This window comes from Cricetulus griseus, chromosome 3 (assembly GCF_003668045.3).
Source record: "Cricetulus griseus strain 17A/GY chromosome 3, alternate assembly CriGri-PICRH-1.0, whole genome shotgun sequence".
NCBI classification, from domain to species: Eukaryota; Metazoa; Chordata; class Mammalia; order Rodentia; family Cricetidae; genus Cricetulus; species Cricetulus griseus.
In genome coordinates, this window is record NC_048596.1 from 61,018,182 (window position 1) to 61,034,160 (window position 15,979).

The following is a 15,979-nucleotide window of genomic DNA, read 5'->3' on the forward strand; positions in this document are numbered from 1 at the left end:
CCCCTTACCTCAGCTTACTCCACCTATGGGCTCCATTTGTCATGGTGAAACCCCCTGTCTCGAGCTGCTGGATGTGCATGGCCAGGAGGTGGGCAGAGGGCAGGGTAGGCTGGGCCCGGAAGCGCCGACCTTCCATCAGACACAGGCTGTCGCTCTTCAGGAACACCTGGGGGACCAGCCAGGAAAGTGAGCAGGGAAAACGGATAGTCATCATCTAGGAGGGCCAGCCAGCCCACGTGTCCCTGTTAATACCTGTCCTCCTGGGGCATGAGAGCCCCCAATATCTCACTGAACATTCAATCCAAATGAACCTAAGGTTTCTGGATTGTAGATCAAAAGCTCAGATATCATAAGCTTGCTGCCATGGACACATTGACAGCCACAGAAAGCTTTTGCTTCTCAAACAGCCAGTTCTTTGCTTCCAATTCTAGAAAAGAGTCAGGTGACCACCCTTCCCAAAGGGGGCCTGCAGGAGCTGCTGCAGGCCCTGAGCATATGTAGTACAGTGAGTATACATCCCTTATCTCCTGATCCCTGGGAGCTGAGGCTGCGCTTTGAGCTCAGGGACAGCACAGGCTGGGACTTGTCTGGGGTGTCTGTCTCAGGCTAATGTCTGTGGGGCCCCTGCTGCCTCAGTAGGAAATACAGTAACTTAATCTGTGTTTCCTGTCAACTCATGAGGCCATCTCTGTGCCACTGGAGCAGGCCTCCTACTTGCCCTGGTCCAGGATCTGTTTGTAGACCTGCATCCCTGGCACCTGTAGCCAGACCAGTCAGGTAAACCAGTAGGCAGGCATCTTTGCTCTGCAGGCTTCTCTGGCTGGCCTTGAACTCACTGAAATTTGTTTGCCTCTGCTTCCTGAGTTCTGGGATTCAAATGTGTGCTACCACACCCAGCTTGTGTATTTGGGATTCTCTGGTATGACCCTGCTATGAGTTCCCTGAGATGTGTGGAACAAGTTGTTTGAGGGAAGCTCTGCAAGGAACTTGTACAAACCTCCACAGCTTTCAGCTCTTCCATGACCTCAGCAATCTTTGCAGGCAGGATTTTCCAGGCCTGAGATGGAAGCACAGGTGAGATCCTTGGGGCCTCGTGTACTTGCCCATATCCTCAACCCCCTGAGTCCCATGTGACTCACAGGGGACTGCCTTACAGCCAAGTGCTCCAAACCTCCCAGGATCTGCATGGCCGTTGCAAAGTTCCTCTGTTCATAGCAAGATTTTGCAATCAGCAGGAATTTGGACAGCAAGTTCACTTGCAGCTGAAATGACAGAACCAAGCTCAGTGTCTTTATTTTGTTTTGTTTTTTTGTTTTTTCGAGACAGGGTTTCTCTGTGTAGTTTTGGAGCCTGTCCTGGCACTCGATCTGGAGACCAAGCTGGCCTCAAACTCACAGAGATCCACCTGCCTCTGCCTCCTGAGTGCTGGGATTAAAGGCGTGTGCCACCAATGCCCTGCTGCTCAGTGTCTTTAAAGATGTACAGCTCAGCAGTAGAGTATCGTATAAACATGTGTAAGGCAGTAAGCTTGCACCCAGCACCAACATAACAAAACTAAACAAAAAGAGGAGCTAAAGGAACAACTGAGACCTCTTGAAATAGCCCATCCTCAAGGCACAGAGCCCCATGACTGAGTTGTTCAAAAAGAAAGTGGTGGATAGTGTAGATGCGGAGCTCTGAGTGTTGCCTGCATCTACATCTCTGAGTGGCTTAGGTATCTTGTGTAATAACTTTGAGAGAGCCCCCACGGGCTCCCAGGACATCATTTGAATGGGTCAGACTATTTCTTCCCAGTGCTTTTGGTTGACCCCACTGTACTGTCTGGCCAAACTCTATGTTTCAACAGTGTTCTGGGACCATAAGTTTATAGGTGTAATAGTCTTTGGAGGGTTTTGGCACAACAGGAAGTAAAATGCAGAACATCAATACAGCATGTATTTTACAATGTGATAAGCTCACTGGTTGGAAGGATATGGTACAATCTTATTTCTTGTCTCCTGGTGAGAGATCCTGATTCATAGCTAAACATTGTTCATTCTACAAGACACGAAGGACATCAATGGCAAAGCTGTCATTGTGGTGCTTTGTGTTCTTCTCATCTAAGTTGAATGCTCAGAGCCTGGGATGTATATCCTCATATCCCACACTGCAGACCCAAAAGGACTGCCTGTACACCAGGATGTATCATTCTGGCTTTTACCCTTGGATTGGGTGACTTCAGGTTGGGAGGGGCCCTGGGTGCCTGGGGCTGGAACATGCCCAGGGACACTGAGGTCTGTGAAGTGACTTCCATCATCTTTCTTCTGGTCCTGTACAGCACAGTCACATGGACTTTGTTGAAGACCTGACACTTTTTTTTTTTTTTTTAAAGACTGGGTCTTTCTATGTATCCCTGGCTGCACTGGAACTTGCTATATAGATCAGGCTAGCCTTGATCTCACTGAGATCCTCTTGCCTCTGCCTCTTGACTGCTAGGATTAAAGGTATACGCCACCATACCCTGACCCCGACACATTTTAATGTCATACATGATAGTCATAGCATCATAGATTACAGCAAACTGAGAAGCCCAAGTCCTCTGTTCCTATCTTCTGGCAGAAGTGTGGATGGTGAATTTGTGTGGCTAGTGTGGGTTTCAGTGGGGGAACCCTGATCATTGGGGTTGAGTTATCTTTAGGGGAGTTGTGGTCCTGGTGATGATGGGTGCCTACCATGGTCTGAGATCTCCAACCTTCCTGTTGCATAAGGGAAAAGCTTTGCATCCTGATGCTCAATCAGCCCTTCTGTTTGTTTGTGTAGGAAGGAACCCATTTGGTCCCACATTGTACTGACTAGAGTGTTCATTGGATGAAGGTACAGACCCTTAGGATTGGGAAGACTCTGTCTTGAGAAGCTATGGACAATTGGTCTTCCTGGATAATAACCTGGAAGGAGGCCCTGACCTGAGGTGGGTGATGGTCCCTGTGCTGGCTAGATTTATGTCAATTTGACACAAACTATAGTCATATGAGAGGAGGAAACCTTGATTGAGAAAATGGCTCCATAAGACTGGGCTGTGGGCCAGCCTGTAGAGCATTTTCTTAATTAGTGATTGATGGAGAGGGTCCAGCCCATTGTGGGTGGTGCCATCCCTGAGCTGGTTGTCCTGGGTTCTATAAGAAAGCAGGCTGAGCAAGCCATGGGGAGTAAGCTAGAAAGCAGTACCTCTCCATGACCTCTGTATCAGCTCCTACCTCCATGTTCCTGCCCTGCTTGAGCTCTGTATCGGCTCCTACCTCCATGTTCCTGCCCTGCTTGAGCTCCTGTCCTGACTTCCTTCAATAATGAATAATGATATGGAAGTGCAAACCAAATAAACCCTTTTGCCCACAACTTGCCTTTTGGTAAACTAAGATAGTTCCTTTTGAGCTGTCCAGGACTTGACTGTGAGCAGTTTGAACCATGCCCAGTCTAGCTCAAGGCTCATAGGACTTAAGGGGGAACATGGGTTTGGGTGCACAAAAGCTGGACCTTAACCATGACCAGATACTGAGCAAAGCATTAGAATTCCACAATTCTGGTAAGATCTGCAGTTTGGGGTCTGTCGGTAAGGAACAGTAGCCAACAATTTAGCCAGGAGGATCACTGCCTTAGTGTAAGCAGGGCAGCTCAGGGTGACAAGTCATTAATGAATAGACTCAGGCAAAGATGGGACAAGATAGGGGTGTGTTGTGACTGTGGTAGACTATGACTGGGTGTGAGGAACTAAGTGAGGAAATGAGTGTGAGGAACTGTGTATGTGAACAACTGTGCATGAGGGAGTGTGAAGACTTTTTTTGTGAGAGGCTATATAGTGTTTACGAAGGAGTTTGAGGATAATATGTGTGAGAGACTATGTATTCAATGGTTAATCCTTATAGTTTACTTGATTGGACTGGGAAATGATGGGGGATGTCCGTCTGTATGCTGTGACTATATGTTTCTCTTATTGGTTGATGAATAAAACTGTTTTGGCCAATGGATAGGCAGAATTTAGTTAGATGGGAATTCTGCACAAAGAAGTAGAGAAAGGAAGATAGAGTTGAGAGACACCATGTTGCCCACAGGTAGGCAGGACTCTAGGACATCATCTAGGTAAGCCATAGTCACAGATGAATAGGAATGGGTTAATTTATAAGAAAGAACTAGCAAATAAGAAGCCTAAGCCCTTGGCCAAACAATTATGTCAGTGTTTATTTCATAATCAACTGCCAGATCCAGAGGACGGACAGAAACCAGTCTAGTAAGACCAAGACCAGAGGGAGAAAAGTCTCCCTCTACAGGGAAACATGTCATTTAGTAAAGTACATCTCTATGTTTCTGTTTCTGTTGGTGATTAGATTATAAAGGCTCTAGTCTAATCAATGGTTTATTCCACCAATGGAGTGGATTCAAAATCTGAATGGACTATGAGAGAATTGTGGAAGGATGGACATAGTTTAAGAAGTAAGTCTGAAAGGGCATGTCTTTGAAGGACATATCTTGCTCTGGCCCCTTCTTGTCTCTGCTTTATGCCTTGTCCATGATGATGTGAGCTACTCCATCATGCCATCCCTACCATAACAGACTGAAATCTCTGGAGCTATATGCAAAACAAATTGTTCTGTGCTGGAGAGATGGCTCTGTGGTTAAGAGCACTGACTGCTCTTCCAGGGGTCCTGAGTTCAATTCCCAGCAACCACATGGTGGCTCACAACCATCCCTTATGAGATCTGGTGCCCTCTTCTGGCTTGCACACAGAACACTGTATACATAGTAAATAAATAAATCTTTTTTAGAAAACCAAATCCTTCTCCTAACTTGTGTAAGCCAGGCATTCCGCTCTAGTTACAAGAGGGCTGCCAACTGTGTTAGGACGGTGTGTAACGGCTATGAGTGTGAGGGACTGTGTCCACGGAGGACTGTGTGTGTCGTATGTGGCTAGTTGCTAAGGGCTGGATGGATGGACTGTGTGTGAGGGGCTGTGAGGAACTGTGTGAGAGAGACTGTGTGAGGGATTGTGTCCATGAGTCAGTCAGTGTCTCTCTCTCCCTCCCTGCCTCCCCATGCTCTCCCCTCCTGTGTGACTGTATCTTGTGAGGGATTGTGCATGTGAGGGGTTGTGTATGCAGGACTGTGTGAGTGTATATAAAAGACTGTGTACAGTCCCCTGTACAGTGTCCCCCTGGAGGTTTCACACAGCCTACAGGTGGTCCACAGATCAGGATCATCCCCGGCAGAAAGAGGAGACAGTATCAAGCTGGGCTGTGACTGCTGTGAACGCAGAAGCTGATGGTGTGGGATGTCTCTGCTGACCTTAGTAAGCACCTCACTCTTTCTGTTTGCCTTGAGTTGACTATGGCGCCAAGACACAGAGTGTGGATTCCCTGAACCTGGAAAAGGGACTGACTGTGGTCTCGCAGAACCCCACAGGTCATTCTGACCCCAGAGCCACGGAGGTGTCTACCTTGGAGGTATGACTGGTCACAATTTCAGCAGCCACCCAGGTGCTGACATCGTCTGCGTTTCTCAAAAGCTGTAGCAGATACTTGTCCTGGACATAATTGGGTAGGAATAGACTGCAGGTTTTCGCAGATAGAGACTCAGAAGAGCTGGCTCTGGAAGAAAAATGGTGCATGTCACCTGGGAATGTGAGAATGTATCCCGCTAAGCCTTGGGGTGTGAGCCCTCTGGGCAGAGTGGGAGGAGGTCATGACATCCTTCCCTCAGAATGAGAATCAAGTATCTCCCTTTAGTCAGGACCATCCAAGGAGACCTTAGGGGAATCCCAGTCCGCTAGACCCTCCTATAAACCTTCCAAACCAAGGATTCCCAGGGCCACCCTCAGGAGTGAATACTCACTTGGGAATGGGTGCACTTTTGTCCATGACACCCAGGGCCCGTGAATTTAGGAAGTGGACAGGGTGGCACTTTTGAAATAATTCCTGTTGGAGATACGGAAGCCGATGGTCAACCCACTGCTCCCAAGGATCTGATGGCCAAGGCAGTGTCTCAAAGAGGGCTTCAGTATTTTGAAGCCATTTGTGCAACTATAGATCAACCTGCTAAGTGTGTCATGGCTCAGCTGGAAGAGTTCCCTGTGTGCAGGTCACCTCAGTGCTTATGACATTGGCTGGGTCTGATGATGATGACAAGGATCACTCAGCACTGTCACCTGCCTCATGACATTGGGTTACAGGATGGTGAAGACCTAGGTGTGACCTGCCTAGGCTCTGGGCTGAGGGCAGGAACAGAGGGAGTAGTTTATCAGAGCCCAGGGTTGGGAAAGGACACGGGGAACCGTAATGGCAGGGGGATGCCCAGTGCATGGTGTTCTGTGTACCCTGTGTAGTTGGAGAGGAGAATACTGATGAGCTGGGTCTTCCTGCCTTAAAGACAGAACTTATACACCCAGCAGCCAGACCCCTCTACTGACCATCCAGCTGTCCCTCTACAAAGTGTCTGCGGAGGCTTCACAAACACCAGAGCATCCCTGGGCCTACCCCATGACACCAGCAGCCGGCCCAAATATAGAGGTCTATGTCCCCTTCTTGATGGTGCCAGCTCCTACATACCTGCTGCAGTAGTGTTAGCTGAGTGAAGAGCTGGTTGGTGCTGTACTCTGTCAAGAAGTAAGGGCCCTTCTCACTGGCTTTGGCATAGGGGCCATAGAAGTCTTCAAAGAAGCAGGGCTTAGGCAGGGCTGATGCAATGGTGTATTGGCGCTCTTTATGGTGCGGCAGCACTAGGCCGTTGGCCCGAGGCAGCCTCCAGGAGAAGCTCTGCAAATAAGACAGGCTGAGTGGGCCAGGACGGGCCAGGATGGGGCAGAGTGAGGGTAGGCTGGTCCAACCCAGGACTTTTCAGACTGGCTCAAGTAGAGCCAGAGAGTAAATCCCTTCCATGCAGACTTGTTGGCAGGATTCCCATCTTGGTCACTTGGACAGACCACCCATGCACATTACTCAGATTTGGGGCTGTCTCCATGCACTGGTAGGAAGACCATTCATTGGCCCCAGTGGATTCTTCCACTCAGGCCGCTGCCCTGCGTGAGTTCAGGAAGCCACAGTAAGACACTGGCTAGGACAGAGTCAACCCTGCTAGTCCACAGGGCAGGAAGTGCCAGTCCAGCAGGGAAGTGCCTGGGTCATGAATAAGCAGCACTTGTGTGTGTGTGTGTGTGTGTGTGTGTGTGTGTGTGTGTGTTGTGTGTGTGTTGTGTGTGTTGTGTGTGTGTTGTGTGTGTGTTGTGTGTGTGTTGTGTGTGTGTTGTGTGTGTGTTGTGTGTGTGTATGTGTATACATATCTATATATGCACTTGCCTATGGGCACGTGTACATGCATGTCTTGTTTGTATGTGTATATGCGCACATGCCATGTCTACTAGGATGCATTCCTGTCAAGAGAAACCCTCCCCAGGAAAGGTCACCACCTTCCGGGAGATGCCATCCTCTGAGAATCTCTTGCAGAGCGCATTAAAAGGTCTGGTGTCCTCCTCTGCTTCCTTAGGGTCCTCTAGGTCTGAACCTCGAGAGGTACTGTCAGCTCGCCGCTCAATGCCCACCTCCAAGAGACCCAGCAGGTGCTTGGCAGTGCCATCCAGGGGCAGGATCTAGGCAGAGGCACTGGGTGTCACTGTTGTTCCTGGGGCATGGCAGTGCTTTTCTCTGCCAGAGCCCAGAAGGCTGACTAGGCTGGCCAGTGCAGCAGTCACCTTGGAAGAGATGAAGTCCTCGAGCTGTCCCAGAAGTCCTGCATTCCTAATGAAGTCCACGGTGTAGCAGTCTTCCACCCAGGCCTGCAGGACACAGAGGCTCCGCCTGTAGATCTTGGTGAAGGTCGAGGTAGGATCCTGGTGAGCCCTGGAGGCAGATGGTAAGCCTCAGCATAGACCCCAGCTGGGCATGCGCAGGGTGAGGAGTTCAGGGAGAGTCCAAGTGTTAACAGGCCAGGTGAGGGTTGAGGACAGAGTACTGTCCTCATGTTCACCACACCTCTGGTGACCAATCTGGTGCCCCTCCCCCAGTCTGCTGGCCTAGGTGCCCTGTGGAAAGAAGCTACAGTTCACAGGCCTTGCCCCTTGGACTATCCTTGTCAGGTTGGTGAGCTTGGCTCTCTCTTATCTTCTTGCTTGGGCCTCGGTTACCCCCTGCCTTTTATGGAAGCAGTAAGGGTCCTGCCAATGATTTTCCCTACCCTAGCACATAAACTCCAGCTATTATCCCCCGCTGGGTTACTTTACCCATGATCCCTCAGTCCCACCATCTTGCCCTAACCTTTCCCAGGGAAAAATTCATCTGTACCCTCATTCCTGTCAGGGTCCTTCACAAGAGAAACAAGGTGCCCCAGGATCCCACCCCTGTTAGCCAGGAACTCAAGCGGTGATACCTGGATAGGGTGCTGCTGATGCGGTCGAGGAGGAATTGCAGGAAGTCATGCGGTGTGCAGAAGTAGCGAAAAGTGTAGAGAAACTGCTGGACATAGCCCTCAAGGAAAGCGTCACTGAGGGTAGAATGTTGGTATTAGGCCTTGGGCCTAGGCCAGCCAGAACCCTACCTGCAACCTTGCCATGCAGTGAGTGAGTGTCCTGAAATAAGTGTGTATGTCTGTGTGTTCTAAGTGCATATGTGGATATGTATGCAGCCTCTCAGGGTGTGTGTGTGTGTGTGTGTGTGTGTGTGTGTGTGTGTGTGTGTGAGAGAGAGAGAGAGAGAGAGAGAGAGAGAGAGAGAGAGAGAGAGAGAGAGAGAACAATTAGAGTATGAGATGATGTGTGAGATTTCTATGTATGTGTTGTGTGAAGTATGTGAGAGCCATGTGTGGTGTGAACAAACTCTGAGTTTTGTGTAATCTTGTGTGTGAGCATGTATGAACTGTGTACTTGTGAGCCTTTGTAGGGAGAGATGGTAAATTCTATGTGAGAGCAGCACACGGTAGTTTGTTAAAGGACTCCTTGGGGGAGTAAAAGAGAGTCACTGATCTAATTTCAAATTCATGACTCTTGTGAGGCTAGTGAGGCCCTCCTCACTCTCAGACCATCCTAGTGCCCACACTTCCATATCCTATGTACTGAGGGCTGGGAAGTCAGGCAGCTGTGTGTGCTCTGTGAGGTGCACAGGAGAAATTGCTGCATGAGGGAAGTAACCCCTTGTGCTCACAGGGACAACTGTCCTTGGTACAGCAGGCAGGTGTGTATGTGTGTGTGGTAGGGGTGGGAATTGTCACATCTCATTGAACATACCAACTTAGAGCGGGTGCTTCCTAGAAAGCCTCATGCATGGAACACTAAAAGGAGCCCTAAATGTGACTGTTTGACAATCTGGGCAATGTGATGGCCAGGAACCATAAAGGTGAGGGGTCCTAGCAAGAGACCCCTTGCGCAGATGAGTTCCAGGGTGAAAGACATCCTATCCAAGATCAAGGATGCTTGGTCACTGGTCTACCTTTCTTAAACATGAGGATACTGATAGCTATATTTCAAGCCAGGGACTAAACAGTCCCCTACCCAGCCTGTCTTACAGAAGCAATGCCCACGGAGTACTTAGAGCAAAGTACTTAGAGCAAACCCCTTATGAATGCTTACTTCAACAAGGAGCTCTGCCTTCCACGTCTCTGCATCATAGACCATAATCATATACTTCCAAACTACACAGTGCGGCCACCCACCACATACTCCCACATGTGTTCACATCCACCAGAAAACACCTCCACCCACTCTAAAGGGAGGCTCTTTAAACAGGATGATCTAAAGAGAGGCTCACAGTGAGCAAGTAAACAACTCAGAAGTCTCAGGAAGTTCCTGAAATTGCCATATACACAAATTCCTGTCCTTCCCTAAGTTATATAAGTAGTAAGGACTGCTGAGGAGACCCAGACCAGCTGAGCTGCCTGGGAGAGGCTGAGACCACCTGTATGGAAGAGACAGTCTTTGACCAATCATGCTCAATGAGAAGAGAAGACTGTGACCCACTGGTTTGTTTGCAAGTCTTGCAGTGAGCTCAAGGGTTCTAGCTCTCATGAGTAGTCACTGATACTCTGGTGGGCTTTCAGTGATATAGCTGCCTTTGAGTCGTCCATGCTCTTGTAATCCCTCACCCATATTCCTATATGAAACTTCAATAAACTCATTGGTTTACCAAGAAAGACTCTGATAGACTCTGATGATATTGTTACTTTTGTCTGTCATTGGTTCCCTATCTGGGGTAAGTAAATATTTATTCATTTCTCCCAAGGGGTAGCGTCACACACCATCAGGACACAAACCCACACATGTATCATTTACACCAAACACACACAATTATGTATACCATATAATATTCCACAGCACACTACATGCATGTATATCACAAATGCAATACATGTCATACTACATTACCACCTCAAAATACCATACATATGCATGTCCACTACACATGTACATATCAAGTGTATCCCAGGAGGCCTGGGCTTCTATAAAGCGAGGTTTGTTTCCTAATTGTTCTCTGAAGGCTACCTACCAATCAGATCTGAAGTTGATAGCCTCTTGCTCAAAGAGAACTCCAGAAGTTGTGTGAGGGCTATAGAGGCCCAATGGAACAATGGCCTTTTTGGCCTAGGTATAGGACCAGCCATCACAGTGAGAACTTCAGAGAGCTTGAATTATCTAGAAACAAGGCAAGGCTGGAGCTCTAGGGGGCAGAAGGAGGCAGGGTGAATGGTACTGGAGGGAGTCCAGTCCTAAGTCCCATGAATAGCCCTGTGACCCTGGACACAGGTGAGTAGATTTGAGGACTCTTCCTGACATAGGGACAAGCTCTCAGCACTTAGTTCTCAGGCTGTCACCAAAGCAGTGTTCATACTCAGAGAGACAGAGGCATAGAATTCCATAGATAGTGCTCGGTGTCCATTATGGCATATTTTGATTAGTAAATTGGATCCAGATGGTGCCTTGGAGGCCCCTGCAGATGATCATGTGTGAGGTCTTTGTTTTTTCACATGTTAATCCTGTAGCCTGCCCCAGGCTCTCCCACAGTGCTGCCTGGCTACACTCTGTGACACAGTATCAGGGCCAGAGGGAGTGTCATGGGGACTGGGACATACTACTGGGTTAGCAGCTTGGCCATGCAGTAGATGGAAGCTAAGAATTGTCAAACTAAATTTTAACAAGTCTAAATAACCCGGGTTGCACAACCCATGTCAGACAGAGCTTTCCTTGCTCTTCTCCCCTTTGTTTTCAAACCTGGGCTCAAGGGTCAGAAGGTCCTTCTGGGGGCACCTGACACACCTGGAGTAGAGGTAGGCCATGAGTCCCAGTGGTGTGCCAGCCTGCAGGATGCGGGCCTTCTTCTGGCGGCTGCTGCATGGGTGCTTGTTGACATTGTAGAAGATGAGGGAAGAAGACTCGTCCAGGGGGCTGAAATCCAACGTGTCACAGGGGGCTGCGGCGATGTTCACAATCACTGGCAAAGCACAGGGCTCCAGCCCCCAGCGCTCTGCATACATGACCTGTGTGGAAAGGAAGTGAATTACGGCTGACCACTAGATGCGTGTGTATGAGTCACTTTGCTACTGACTCAGGGGTGGCAGGGCTTCTCTGTACTTTGAACCCTGACACAGGGCCTATGTGCATGACCTAATGTGTCTTGATTCACAGAACAACTAAAGGAAACCCATCTGAGGGCCCATACTCATTCCAGAGGCGAGTGGGCAGGATGGAAGGCTACTTGCCTGGAGGTACTTCTTGACCAGGCCCAGGAACTGAACCTTGGACTTCATTTCTTCTAGCTGTCCTCGAAGTTTGGACAACATGGTCCTTACTTCAGAGCCTGAGGGCAGAGCAGAGTCAGCACGTGGTTTCCAGGGGCCTCAAAGTACCTCATTTGTGGCAGGTAGCTGGTTGTACAGTGTTACCTTTGTTCCGTTTTTCCTTCTGTAAGAGTTTCTGGTAAAACTTTAGGGTCTTCCTGTAGTTTCTTTTCTCTATCATGAGCTGCTGCTCCAGCTCCTAAGAGGAAGCATAGCAGTGTGTGAAGCCAGAGCAACTGTGGGTCCAGGTGCCACTTGTCTTCCAAACAAGATGCAGACACAGAAGGCACATTAGCCTGGTGAGCTGCCTGAGTGGCCACAGGAAGGACAAGTGTGTCTTAGGGCTAGAGCCATTTGGTTGACTGGTGTAGAACTCGCTCTATAGTCCACCATCACCTTAAACTCAACAATTTTCCCATCTTAGCTTCCCTATGCAGGAATTATAGGTGTGTACCACATGCTTGCTGGACCACGGCCTGCTTTCTCCTTCCCTCTCTCCTTCCCTCCCTTCCTTCATTCCCTCTCTCCTTTCTCTCCCTCTTCTCTCTCCCCCTCTCCTCCCCTTTCCTTCCTTTTTCAAAGTTTATTTTGGTTTACTCTTCCAGGGGATATGTCCATCACAACAGGGACACTTTGCTGGTAAGGGTAGGTTGTAGCTGGTCACATTGTGTTCACAGTCAGGAAGCAGACAGGGATGAATGCTGTGTCTTTCTTTTTAAGTTAGGCTTTAAGAAGCCTAGCCATATAAACTTCTTAATGTGCAGATGAACCCCCAATCTTGCTTTGGGAATCCACTAGCTGGACTGTGGAGGTTGGCTGTGCTGTGTGACAGGGTTTAACACAGCTTTTCCTGGAAGCTATGCTGTCCAGGGTTTCTGGGCAGCCATGGAAGGCACACAGCTTCAGCAGAATGTCTATGCTCTGTGGTCTCACTGTGAAAGCCCGGAAGCTTAGGACCTCTGAGTCCTGCTCCAGCTCACTGCTGAGAGTGTGAATCTACTCAGCCAGCACTCACCCTCACCTGGTGAGTGGTGTGAATCCACTCAGCCAGTGCTCCCCCTCACCTGGTAAGTGGTGTGAATCCACTCAGCCAGTACTCCCCCTCACCTGGTAAATGGTGTATATCCACTCAGCCAGTGTTCCCCCTCTCCTGGTGAGTGGTGTGAATCCACTCAGCCAGTGCTCCCCCTCACCCGGTAAATGGTGTATATCCACTCAGCAGCACTCACCCTCACCTAGTGAATGGCATGAATCCACAGAAAGAAACTGGAGAAAACTGACTTGAACTATACAAGGTCTCCATGTATGGCCAATTTTTTTGTTTTTGTTTTTTTTTTGTTTTGTTTTGTTTTTCAAGACAGGGTTTCTCTAGAGGCTGTCCTAGAACTAGCTCTTGTAGACAGGCTGGTTTTGAACTCACAGGGATCCACCTGCCTCTGCCTCCCGAGCTGGAATTAAAGGAGTGCACCACCACTGTCTGCTTTATGGCCAGTTCTTGATAAGGAAGTCAGCTAGATGCTTTTCTAACTGTTCCAAACTCCTGGGACACTACTTTCCCATGTCAGGATCCAGAGAAGAGTATGGGCTCTGGCATGAGATATCCTGGCTTCAAATCTGGTTTCCACTGGATAGACAGCCAGACAGTTTCTCCTTGTGGGCAGAGATCAGAGCTAGGTTTGAGATGCACTGTGAGCCCCCTACCTAGGCTTCCCAATGGAGCCACTGGACATCTGAATATGTCCAGATTAGTAAAACTAAGATGAAAATGTCACTTTCTCAGTCATGTGGGCCACTGTTTGAGTAATCAGCAGCTACCAGTGGCTGGTGGCTCTCTCATGGACAGTGTACATCTGGACAATAAGGGGCTATGAAGTTCCAAGGTGTGATCTGCTGTCTGTTGGTTTGAATGGGGCCTGTGGTCTGAGGGTCTCCACAGCTGTCCGCTCATACACCGTCATGATCCTGGTACCCTGCTAGGGAGGGTTTGTGAGCACTGAGGCATTAGGGACCCAGAGGAGGCTCATATGAACTCACTGAAGTTGGCGTCAATAACCTTGGATTATAGTTCATTTTGACGTTTGTTAGCACCACATTGCTCGATACTGATGGCAATCAGATTCTCTGAGGACTGTTTGAATGACTTTAGGGACATACACATGACCTAAAATTCACACAACATATAGGATGTTGGAGAAGCTGACTCGGTCACAAGATCTAAGTTAAGTAGTGAGGGCAGTATAAGTTCAGCTTCTGCCTATCACTGGATCTGATCCTGAATTTGTTATAAAATTTTAAAAAGTTTTGGTTTCCTGTGTGTGTGTGTGTGTGTGTGTGTGTGTGTGTGTGTGTGTGTATACACAATGATTTTTTTTTTTTTTTAGATTTATTTATTATGTATACAGTGTTCTGTCTGCATGTGTCCCTGCAGGCCAGAAGAGGGCACCAGATCTCATTACGGATGGTTGTGAGCCACCATGTGGTTGCTGGGAATTGAACTCAGGACCTCTGGAAGCATAGTCAGATGGCTTAACCTCTAAGCCATCTCTCCAGCCCCATGTATGTGATGATTTGAGGAATAATTTAAGCAGGAGGGCTATTGAGTTTAGTTGGGAAAAGGCTAATGAATATCAATTGGGTATACATATAAAATAACAGTCAGAAGAAAGCCCAGTAATAAGAAATTGTAGACAAAAAGAAGATAAAGATGAACTGAACCATAGCATTCCTCTAAAAGCCAAAAAACAAGGCCTGTTGGATCAGCAGGAGAAGCAAGGGCTAGAGCCAGGCCAGGATGTGTGGTGATCAGGACTGCCTGTCTGAAGTGTGGAGATGCCTGTAGCTCACATATGCCATACATATAGCCATACTCGGGCTATTGATGCTCCCTTCCTTCTCCCAGCAATGGGTCTGTCTCACATGCAGCGCCTCCAGAGCTATCAGAGTTCTTTTGTATACCATGCTGGTCAGGCTGATACCTTCATGACTCCTTTCTCCCTATCGGCCAGGCCTTTCCCCATGCTACCTGCTAGGGAATCTCTTGCTAGTCCACACTGACTCCAAGTCCAGCCTGAACTTGCTGCAGGCATGCTGCTTCTGGTGTTTTCTCTCACTCAGGGAAAAGACTCCATATGGAAGCGATGCCTGCACCTGCAGCCATCTGCAGGAGACTTAACCCAACACTTATCATGCTCACAAAGACCAAGTGACCCCTCCTTGAGTAGTGTCATCTGGAAGCCACAGACACAGCTAATGGGAAAAGCCATTTTCTACTTCCCAGCTGTGGGAACACATGTCCACAATATAGCACCTCCAATGCAGGCTAAAAGGAGTTAGGCCACCAGAGTGGTAGAGTTCTGAGAATAGACACAGTCTGGACAGGGCGTTCTCAGAGTTGCCATTGGGCCTAGGTGGCCGGAAGCCTTGCCTGAACAAAAGCCTCTTTGCCCGTGGTGCTCTTAAGGCCACAAATGCCCTTCCCACCAGTACTACTCACTGGACTCTGGGCTTCCAGCTCTGTGTGCCCATTGGCCTTCTGCCTCTCCAGACCCTTCACGTAGTTGTAGACATCAGCTCCGAAGCAGTCAGCTTCATAGAAGGCACTGGACCAGCCAGGGCTGCAGTTCTGGAAATCAGCTGCACCTGGGGACACAGCTGGACCACTGTCCTCAGACTTGGCGAGTTGGGCCACTGTGTCTGAGGCATTGCTGGTTGGCTCCTGGCTTGGGCCTGGCTGTCCACCCACTTCGGCCCCCGGTTGTTGCTCTCGTGTGGCTTTTATTGACTTCTGAGACCGAAATCCAACCTCAAAGTTTCCCTGAGAGAGCGTGTCGGAGTCTATATCCGATAGTGCTGTGGGCGAGCAGGGCCCCCCACTGCCCCAGGTTGTGGCTGGTTTTTCCTTGCCTTAAAAGAAAGATGATGGTCAGTGGGTAGCACCCCCACCACCACCTTCAGCTGTGGAGGAAACCCAGACACCCTCATAAGGGACCTTAGGCACAGCTACTGTGCTGGGTGGAACTGAAAAGGGATTTGGGGGACACTGCTTGTGAAGAATCAGGCTTAACCAGGACCAGCTCCCTCAGGTTTTTGTCCTGCTTCAAACTTCTCTGGGACCTGGACTTTTTCCTCTCCCAGAACTGATCCCAACTAGACGTGTTCCCTCTGGTCCTATGTGCTCTTCCTCCGGAGCATTTAAAAA

At 48.9% G+C, this 15,979-nt stretch overlaps 1 protein-coding gene across 1 annotated transcript in view; it reads right to left on the reverse strand.

The window, feature by feature from the left end:
- Positions 1–15,979, reverse strand: part of Kndc1 (kinase non-catalytic C-lobe domain containing 1) — a 48,095-nt gene that overhangs the window by 3,116 nt on the left and 29,000 nt on the right. The window contains exons 17-29 of the mRNA XM_027409066.2: positions 15,275–15,684; positions 11,887–11,980; positions 11,704–11,801; positions 11,261–11,481; positions 8,386–8,499; positions 7,712–7,859; positions 7,430–7,609; positions 6,573–6,779; positions 5,860–5,942; positions 5,465–5,615; positions 1,140–1,262; positions 998–1,057; positions 9–166 (exon numbers count right to left, since the gene is read on the reverse strand). Of these exons, the coding sequence (XP_027264867.1) occupies positions 9–166; positions 998–1,057; positions 1,140–1,262; positions 5,465–5,615; positions 5,860–5,942; positions 6,573–6,779; positions 7,430–7,609; positions 7,712–7,859; positions 8,386–8,499; positions 11,261–11,481; positions 11,704–11,801; positions 11,887–11,980; positions 15,275–15,684 (2,047 nt within the window). The remainder of the gene's footprint in view (positions 1–8; positions 167–997; positions 1,058–1,139; positions 1,263–5,464; positions 5,616–5,859; positions 5,943–6,572; positions 6,780–7,429; positions 7,610–7,711; positions 7,860–8,385; positions 8,500–11,260; positions 11,482–11,703; positions 11,802–11,886; positions 11,981–15,274; positions 15,685–15,979) is intronic.